The sequence below is a fragment of the Syzygium oleosum genome, unplaced genomic scaffold (genome assembly GCF_021117445.2).
Source record: "Syzygium oleosum isolate NSW1041296 unplaced genomic scaffold, Sole_v2.1 Sole_v2.01, whole genome shotgun sequence".
In the NCBI taxonomy this organism is placed as follows: Eukaryota; Viridiplantae; Streptophyta; class Magnoliopsida; order Myrtales; family Myrtaceae; genus Syzygium; species Syzygium oleosum.
In genome coordinates this window covers 31513993-31524505 of record NW_026607485.1, presented here as the reverse complement: position 1 = coordinate 31524505, position 10513 = coordinate 31513993, and the positions used below count along the sequence as shown (strand labels likewise).

The window sequence follows — 10513 nt, the reverse complement described above, 5'->3', positions numbered from 1 at the left end:
TTGAAAATAGGATGATGCAAATGCATGACTTGCTTCAACTAGTGGCCAAAGATTTTGTCTATCCAGAATGCCCTGAGGAGCCATGAATGCAGCAGGTTGTGGTCTAAGATGATATTCGTGAAGTACTGGCATCAGATACGGTAATAGCGGTGTGTCTAAACATTGCGAACGTCTAACATGTTGCTGTTAACACAATGATATTTCGAGGAAGAAAACCACGTTCCTCACTTTTCTGTATTTCTTCTTATCAAGTTTACAATGACCTAGAAGCGTATATATATACAAAGAAAAGAAAGAATCTTAAAAAATATATCCTCTAAACTAGCTAACTATAATCCTTGATTCTAGCTAATTACAATCATAAATATATTTTACAGCTCATTCTCACACTCCCCCTCAAGTTGGTGCATAGATGTCGTGAATGCCCAATGTGACATTCCGAATTTTGGCCCATTTTTGGGATTTATAAAACGGGTATTTCGTCAGTGCGCTTATAGTAAAAATCTCGCCCGGGAACTGATCACTCCCGGTTATTATTTTTAAACCTTGAGATTTCGCTAGAATCGCATTCGATCGAATTTGGCCGTTATTTAGACCCTGACCTTGGCAGTCGATTTTCGAGAGTTTCGGGACGAAATAAATTGGACGGTGTCGATATTATTGTGGCCAGCGTCGAGGTGATTAGGAATAGTGAGAAAGTGGATTTTTGGACCGGGTGCGAATTTGGCTAGGTAGACCTCCCTCGTAGTGTGTTTCGAGTTATTTTATTTTGGCCCGTTGTCTTATATTATTGTTTGGGATTTTTCGGGGACAGTTAGATCTTTTTCCGGGTTTGAATCGCGACAGTTAGAATAATATTTAGTTTGAACCGTGTCCGTTGGTTCGCGCTCAAGGATAAATATTAGCTTTTCTTTCTCTCTCCTTTCTCCTCTGCGCCGCGCCACCCACCCCCCTGCAACGTCCCCTCCGCGCACGTCTCTCTCTCTCTCTCTCTCTCTCTCTCTCTCTCTCTCTCTCTCTCTCTCTCTCTCTCTCTCTCTCTCTCTCTCTCTCTCTCCTCCCTCTGCCGCGCTGAGCACGTCCCCTCCGCGCACGTCCCACCCCCTGCCATGCGCACGTTTCCCCCCCCCTTCCCCATGCAACTCTCTCTCTCCTCTTTCTTTTTCTTTTCTTTTCCTTTCTTTCTCTCTTCTCCGCTTCTTCTTCCTCGTTGGCTTCTTTTTCCCCCGACCGGATTCTGCTCCGCCGTGCCTCGCCGCCGACCGCTGTTCGACCGCCGTTCCGCCTCCGTCCAACGCCACCCCACCCGCCCGCCGATGCCGCCGTCCTCCCCGCGCCGTCGTCGCGCAGCCGTGTCGCCCGGTAGCCTCGCCCGACCCTGCCTTCTCCTCCTCCCGAACGCGTGAGCTCGGCTCGCCGCCACCGCCCGTCTCGGCCCGTCGCTGCCCAGCCGGCCGCCTTGCTCCGCTCTGCCGTCCCGGCTCGCCGTCGCGGGAGCTCAGCCCGTCGCCTTCGCCGCTCGTTTGTTCGCGCACCTGGGAGCTCGCCGATCCCGAGCTCGTCCGTTCCGTGCCGTCCACCGCCGCTGCTGCGAGTCACCGCCTTGTCGCTCCAGCCCGTCCCAGTCGTTGCTTGCTCGCCGGCCGGCTCCTCCATCGCCCGGCTCGCCGGCCGGCTCACCGCCCCCATCCGCCATCTCTCCCCCTCAGCCCCGATCCCTCTCTCTCTCCCTCACCCTCACCCCCCGGCTCACTCTCTTTCTCCCCTGTTCAGCTCGTCGCCGCCGCGTCGCCGTCGCCGCCGGTCGCCGCCGCGTCGCCGTCGCCGCGGTCGCCGCCCGAGCCAGCCCGGCCGCCGTAGCCGGCTCGTCGCCCACGCGACCAAGCCGCGCGCCCGTCGCCGTGCCCGTTCCCGCGCCCGTGCCCGTGCGTGTGCCCGTGGCCGAGGGCTGTGCCCGTGGCCGAGCGCCGTGGCCGAGCTCGCCCGGCGCCGTGCCCATCCGACCAGGCGCGTTGCCCATCCGACTAGGCGCGTCGCCCGTCCGTTCGCCCGTGCGCCCCTTGGCACGCCGTTCGGCCATCGCGCCCGCGCGCCAGGCACGCCGATCGGCCATTGTGCCCGCCTTGGCCGGCCACCGCGCCCGTTGGCCCGTGCCCGCGCCCAGTCCGGTACTGTTCACCCGGGCCATTTTGGGCCCGAGCCGACTTTTCCCGGGCCAAACTTAGGTAAGTGACTTCCTAAATCTTACCTAGTACTTTGGGTATTTTTAGACTTGTTTAGGGTGAAATTTAGTACCGGCTTAGGAATTTAATTAGGTATGGGCTAATTAGACTGATTGTGTTTAATTGGTGAATTATTGTGGCGATGGTTGTGCGGCTAATTTAGTAATTGACTGAGATAGATATGCTTGACTGAATGGTTGTGGCGCTTGTGGGTGAATTGAATTAATTGAATGTGCCGACATGAATGTCGGGTCGGTGGACTGATGTGGGGAGCATGAATTGAGTTGACTGATGTGGCGTGCTAGATTGACATTGGTGAAAGGGTGGTGATTGAAGTTGATTTATATGACTAAGAGCATGGTGAATTTTGTATTGTGGTGCATGTGCATGAGAAAAGCCCGGCTTGATCTGAGGGCTGACCTGAGGCGCAGTAGCGCGGGTCGTGGGAAAGTGTGAAATGTCCAGTGAGGGACGAAGCCCGGCTTGATCTGAGGGCTGCCAACCTGAGGCGTGGTTACGCGGGTGTGGCTAGAAAGGCAAGTACGGACCTGAGGCGTGGTTACGCGGGTCGAGAGAAACGTCCTGAGGCGTGGTTACGCGGGACTGAGCCCGGCTTGATCTGAGGGCTGCCAACCTGAGGCGTGGTTACGCGGGTGTGGCTAGAAAGGCAAGTACGGACCTGAGGCGTGGTTACGCGGGTCGAGAGAAACGTCCTGAGGCGTGGTTACGCGGGACCGAGCCCGGCTTGATCTCGAGTGGCCGCCAACCCGAGGCGTGGTTACGCGGGTGTGGCTAGAAAGGCAAGTAAGGACCCGAGGCGTGGTTACGCGGGTCGAGAGAAATGTCCTGAGGCGTGGTTACGCGGGACTGAGCCCGGCTTGATCTGAGGGCTGGCCTGAGGCGTGTTGACGCGGGCCGTGTGAAAGGACCTGGGAGGTCGTGAGAAAGTTGCTCGGCCACGCATGCGAATTGAGTGTGATTGAATTGACTGGTTGAATTAGTTGGAGTGATTGAGTGAAAGCGTGGTTGGTGTTTGAGCGACTTGTGATGTGTTATTTAATTAATATTATTGCCTTATCACGTGACGACTAACGTGTAGAGTTGGCATGGACTTGATGACGAGGTAAGTACAATTATGCTAATTTTATATGTTATGGGGTAGATTGCATGTATGACTCGTCTGGGTACGCATTGGCCTACGTGGGGTTTAGGGGGTTGCTTATTGAGACTCGTTCTCACGGTTATTATATAACCATTTCAGATCCGCGACCGTAATCGATTCGGAGACGCCGCCAGAGCACCACAGGGATTGAAGAATAGATCATTTACCCTGTCTTTTGAGTACCTTTTGTAGAGGAGATAAGTTTGTCAACCACCGCCCCCTTTTGAAAACCGTGGTTCTATATTGGTAGCCCGAGTTATCGTTTTGTATAGTGACTACCTTATGATGGTATGCAATTATGTTTCGTACTATCCCTTTGTCATTGTTTATTGTCTGGGTTAATTAGTTTCGCTTCCGCTTGCTTTTATTGTTGGGTGTTTCGTTTGGGTCGGCGACGCGTCCTGGGACGTCGCGTTCAATGATCGACCATCGAGGGATGACCGCGCGCTCGTAGGGTGCGGGGCGTGACACCCAACTTGTCAAGTGAGCTGTAGAAGATCCTGCTTGATACAGCCTTCGTCAGAATATCTGCCAACTGATCTTCAGATCGTACAAATGGAAATCGAATCACTTTGGCGTCCAAGTTTTGCTTGATAAAATGACGGTCCACTTCAACATGCTTGGTACGGTCATGTTGAACTGGATTATGAGAGATATCAATTGCTGCTTTGTTATCACTGAACAACTTCATCTCGGCTTTAGGAGCGAACCCAATCTCTGACATTAACTTCTTAAGCCATAGGAGCTCACACACCCCTTTGGCCATCCCTCTAAATTCAGCCTCTGCACTTGATAATGCTACTACTTTCTGTTTCTTGCTTCTCCAAGTAACTAAGTTTCCTCCCACAAAAGTGAAGTATCCTGAAGTTGATCTTCGGTCATGAACACTCCCGGCCCAGTCCGCGTCAGTAAATCCTTCGATTTCAAGATGACCCCTTTTTAAGAACCTCAAACCGCGTCCTGGAGAAGACTTCAAGTAGCGAAGTATACGCAACACTGCATTCATATGATCTTCACTTGGGGCATGCATAAACTGGCTAACAATACTCACCGCATATGCAATATCAGGACGAGTATGCGACAGATAAATTAGTTTGCCAACTAACCTTTGATATCTTTCTTTATTTGTTGGCACTTGATCTGGATACTCCCCAAGTCTATGGTTCTGAACAATTGGTGTGTCTGTAGGTTTGCAATCCAACATTCCCACCTCTGCCAATAAATCTAGCACATACTTTCTTTGTGAGAGAAATATTCCCCCTGTCGACCTCGCTACTTCAATTCCTAGGAAGTATTTCAACCCCCCAAGATTTTTCATCTCAAACTCCTCAGAAAGTTTCTCTTGAAGCTTAGATATTTCTATCAAATCATCTCCAGTGATAATCATCATCAACATAGATAATCAACATTGTAACCTTCCCTTGATGTCGTTTTAGAAACAATGTGTGATCTGAGTCACTTTGGGAATATCCATACCTCTTCATCGCCAAAGTGAACCGGCCAAACCATGCTCGTGGAGACTGCTTCAGACCATACAATGATCTCTCTAACTTACACACCGCCTCAGGCTGTGAGGATGAAGAATAACCTTGCGGAACATCCATATAAATCTCTTCTTCGAGATTACCGTGAAGAAATGCATTCTTGACATCATACTGGTGTAGTGGCCAGTCTAAATTAGCAGCAAGAGACAACAAGACCCGAACAGTATTAAGTTTAGCAACCGGAGAAAATGTCTCTTGATAGTCAATTCCGTAAGCTTGCGTATACCCCTTTGCTACTAGTCTTGCCTTGTACCTCTCAATCGATCCATCTGCTTTGTACTTCACAGAAAAGACCCACTTACATCCCACAGTCTTCTTTCCCTTGGGTAAATCTACTAGCTTCCAGGTCTCATTTTTTTTCAATGCAGCCATCTCCTCCTCCATTGCTTGAACCCACTTGGGATCTTTCAGAGCATCCTGTACCCCTTCTGGAATACAAACTGCGGACACGTTCGATATAAATGCCTTTACTGGGCCTGACAACCTTTTGGTTGACACATAATTTGCAATAGGATATGTACATCTCTTCTCTTCAGCATCCGGCGAATATCTATTTGGAGGCTTACCTCGATTGTGTCTAGCAGGTAATTTATATCCCACAGAAGTATTAAGCTCATCAAAGATACAAGAAGGAGTAGGAGAGGTTACCTCAGGAATATTCTCAGGAGTTGAGTCGGGTACTGGAGAAGAGGGAAGCTGTTCTTCATGATTTTGCTCCTGTAGAAGTTGGCCACCCTCAGATGATACCTCTTCTACTTCCTCAGACGATACCACCGCCTCATACGATGTCTTCTCCACACCCCCAGACGATACCTCTTCCGTCCCCTCAGACGATGCTTTCTCCACCCCTCCAAATAATATACTACCATGCTCTTCCGCCCCTTCAGACGATACTTTCTCCACTCCTCCAGATAATATACTACCAGGAAACTCCCACCAATTCGCCCTTTCTATCTGTATCTCCCCCTGAAAGGAAGAATGGGAACTCGGATAAAAAGATTCAGCTTCCACAAACGAGACATCCATAGTCACATAGGTTCGCCGGGTAGAAGGGTCATAGCAACGATATCCCTTCTGGTGTGTACCATACCCCAAGAACAGACATCGTAGTGCACAAGGATCAAGTTTCGTTCGCGATTCTTTGGGATATGAACAAATGCAACACACCCAAACACCCGAGGAGGTATGGTCGGATCAAGGTAAAGGCACATATGTGGACAAAGTCTCGTAGTGGTGTTTGAAAGTTTAACACTTTAGACGGCATCCGATTGAGGAGATGGACAGCTGTAGTCACACTATTGTCCCAAAATCTCTGAGGCACATGACTTTCAATCAACAGAGCTCGAGCTGTCTCAAGGATATGTCTATTCTTTCTCTCTGCCACACCATTCTGCTGAGGTGTTTGAGAGCAAGATGACTCATGAATCATGCCATGTTGTTGAAAATACTCCTTAAGGTATTCATTCATGTACTCCCCACCATTATCACTTCTTAGAACTTTGATCTGTCCACTAAATTGGGTCTGTAACATAGTATGAAAATTTCTAAATATCTTGGCTACCTCATTCTTACTTTTCATCAAGAAAAGCCATGTCATTCTAGTACAGTCGTCAACAAATATCACAAACCACCTACAACCCGAAACAGCAGTAATAGGAGATGGACCCCAAACATCTGAATGTATCAAAGAAAAAGGAGCTTCACTTTTATTCAAACTTATAGGAAAAGGAACTCTATGACTCTTAGCCAATATACAAGTCTGACATTGCAAATTTAAATCCTTCAAATTCAAAAACAATTCAGGAAATAATCGCTTCAAATAACCAAATGACGGATGTCCCAACCGTCGATGCCAAAGCCAAATCTGTTTTTCTCTACTGATGGATGTACTGCTAGCATGATTTGCACTCCCGGAACTGAAGTCATCCATATAATACAGCCCCCCTCTCTTAGTACCACGCCCAATTATCTCCTTCGTGAGAATATCCCGAAACAAACAAAAGTGGGGATACATTATAACAGCACAATTCAAATCTTCAGTAACTTGTCCTACCGAAATCAATTTGGTCAATAATGAAGGGACAAGCAAGGTGTTAGGAAGAGAAAAAGCAGGAGAAATCGCAACAACTCCAGCCCCAGTCACCGGATAGGTGTATCCATTAGCATTTGAGATACTGTCACGTTTTGGTTTTGAAGTATGAACAAAGTCATCAGGAGTAAATGTCATGTGATCAGTAGCTCCCGAATCAATAACCCAGTGATTGCAATCAATCTGATTAGAACTAACCAAAGCACTTCCATGGTTACCTCCTGACATCAAATTCTGAGGATCAACGTGAGGTATCAGTGACAATTGAGGCTCAGCAGTTGCTAAAGAAGCTTTCCCTTTTCCTTCTGCTTGCTTTCGAGCTTTCAACTCTTTCCACCAATCTGGATACCCATGAAGCTTAAAGCACGTCTCCCTGGTATGCTTAGAATTACCACAATTCGAGCAACCTCCCCCCGGAGAAATTTTCTGGCGTAGTGCCGAGCTAGGCTTTCCCCCTTCCTGCGTAACTCCTGGCTTCGCTATTTGCAACAGCGGTTCTTGATTTGTTTTGACATTCGTCCTATTCCCCGAGATACCATGGCTGCCGAATCATGGACCGTGTCGCCGTTGGTCGCATTACGCTTTGTCTCATGTCTTCTCGACGGACACGCGCGTAGGCTTCTTCAACAGTAGGAAACGGCCGCATCTCGCAAAACATCTCGCTCTAACCTTGTCAAGACGGTCGTCCAACCCATCAAGAAATATGTATACCCGATCTTCCTGTATAGCCATATTGTATCTTTCAATATCTTCAGGATACCGCATTGGGTTCGGACGGCGAAAGTCGATTTCTCTCCACAAGCCTTGAAGGTTGTTGTAGTACGCCTCAATTGGTCCTCCTCCTTGTCGCATCCGAGCAACACGCCTCTTCAAGTCATAAACCTGAGAGGCATCCGTTCCGTCAAAGAAAGTCGTTGCAATTGCATCCCAGACAGATTTCGCTGTTGGGAAGCGAATGAAATTGCCAATCAACGCCGAATCCATGGAGTTGATAAGCCATCCTTTCACAGTCGAGTCTTCTGTTTTCCACCTCCGAAAGCCAGGATCTGTAGGCAGTGGCTGAGGAAGGTCTCCATTGATATATCCCAGTTTGTCTTTACCAGTGATGTACATCTCGACAACCTGAGACCATAATCCATAGTTGGCTCCATCCAGTTTAATTGCAATTTGAGATGAAGCCGAATCATTCTGCGGTGTTGGTGATGGAGGAGGAGGGTGCGTCTGGTTCTGAGTGAGAATCTGAGTTAATCTGGCAGTCAGATTCTCCAAAAAGGCTTCCGTGGTCGAATTCCCCCCTTGGTTCTGATGGGGAATCACCGCTCCGGTAGGGTTCTGATCCTCCATGGATCCAAAAACAATCGTGACAAAGATGAAGAAGATCGAGTAGGACGCACGCCGAACGGCGCAATAGAGAAAGCGAGCGAAAAAGAAAAAAATATATATTCACGTACAGTACTCAAACAATCATTCTGCGGGACCGCCGTAATCGAGGATTCACGTACAGTACTCACAAAGAGTAAACCCTTGGCTCTAATACCATGTTAACACAATGATATTTCGAGGAAGAAAACCATGTTCCTCACTTTTATGTATTTCTTCTTATCAAGTTTACAATGACCTAGAAGCGTATATATATACAAAGAAAAGAAAGAATCTTAAAAAATATATCCTCTAAACTAGCTAACTATAATCCTTGATTCTAGCTAATTACAATCATAAATATATTTTACAGCTCATTCTCACAGTTGCAACTATAATGAACCAGTGAAATCTATTGAAGACATTATGGTGTGTGATTTTTTGGTAATCTTGGACTGCCGTATCTCTCTTTTACAGGCATCAAATACAATCAAAGAAATCGGACTGTGGGAGTATAATCCAGAAGAAGATTTGTACATTAGACCTGCTTCTTCAGCAAATTTGAAGGGGCTGAGATTGCTCATCCTTCGAAATGCATGATTTCCTGATGTAGCCGAGCAATGTCTCGCTCCAGATTTGAGATGGTTTGAATGGCTTGGATAGCTATCAACAATCTTGCCGACATTTTGCAATGCAGAGAAGATCGTGGGACTTCACATGCTGTACAGTCTTGTTCTAGAATTAGGGAGTGAATTCAAGGTATGTCCTTTCGACCAAAAAAGAAAAAAATTCAAGGTATGTCATCAGTATTGATAGGCTTAATAATATAATAAGCCAATGGGAAACTAACTATTGGATTTTCATTTTTAACGTTTTGCAGAATCCTAGAAATTTGAAATATGTTAAAGTTTGGTGAAAGCAGGTTTCTCAAGAAGAGTCCCTACCTTTCGATGATTGTAAATGTTGATAGTTTGATGCTACATGGATGTGTTCGTTTACTTGAAATCCATGATGAATCCATTGGGCATATGGACAAGTTTGTTGATTTCGATCGTGAATCTCGTTTAAGCATCAAGACTTGTCCTACTACATTGAAGTCAAAACATCTCGAATTCTTGCACTTGAATAGCTGCTCCCGTGTTTCGACCAAAAAAAAAAAATAGCTGCTCCCGTGGGTTTCAAAACCTGCGCATAGCACGTAAGCATATATATAGTGATTTGGAAAATAGAAATAAGACAGAACAAAAAAAAAAATAGAAATAAGATAGGTGATCCAAAAAAAGAAAAAAGAGAGAGAACGAGACCAAAAAAAAAATAGCTGCTCCCGTGTCGTGAAGTTCCAGACCATCTCGGCATAAATGGAATATCTGCTACAGAATTTAAATGGAAGGGCAGAACACGGAATTAGAGGATACCACGTCATCTCAGATGCTAGGGTCAACTCTCGCCGTGTACGCATCGGCCACATCCATAAACCATTCTGACCAAAAAACAAACAAGCCAGTAATCAGTGATTAATAATCACTTCCTTGTTAACCTCCTCTATTCGATGGCTTCTTCTTCTTCTTCTTCTAAGCCCAGAATGAGTTTCCGCGTCTTCCTGAGTTTCAGATACGAGGACGTCCGCCACAACTTCATCGGACATCTCTGCACAGCATTAGACCAGGCAGGAATATTCACTTACAACGACATTGACACCGAAGAATCATGGATGGGAGAGGATATGTCGACCACTATTGCGAAGGCCATCGAGGAATCCCGCATCGCAAGCATTGTTTTCTCTGAGGAGTACGCTCTCTCGTGGTGCTGTTTGAAAGTGCTGGCAAAAATCATAGAGTGCAAGGAACAGAAGTGCAAGGAACCGAAGGATTTGATTGTGTTGCCGGTATTTTACAAAGTGGAACCAGGAGATTTGAGACGTTGGCATTTCGAGAAAGCTGTAGAGGTGCATGAGTCCAAGTTGGGGAAGGATTCGGAGACAGTGAAGAGATGGAAGGCGGCTCTTTATTACGCCGGCGACCTGTTCGGATGGCGCTTGGGTTATGAGTAAGTAGTAATTAGGCCCCTAACTCTCTCTCTCTCTCGCGAACACACTCTCATCAGACGTTCAAACAGCACAGAGCACACTTTAGCAGCA

General features: G+C 47.2%; 1 protein-coding gene across 1 annotated transcript; it reads left to right on the top strand.

Annotated features, from left to right (window-relative positions):
• Positions 1 to 9925: 9925 nt before the first annotated feature.
• LOC115662138 (TMV resistance protein N-like) lies at positions 9926 to 10426 on the top strand. Its single transcript, XM_030584319.1, has one exon. The coding sequence runs from the start codon at positions 9926 to 9928 to the stop codon at positions 10424 to 10426; it is 501 nt and encodes a 166-aa protein (XP_030440179.1).
• The last annotated feature ends 87 nt before the right edge of the window (positions 10427 to 10513 follow it).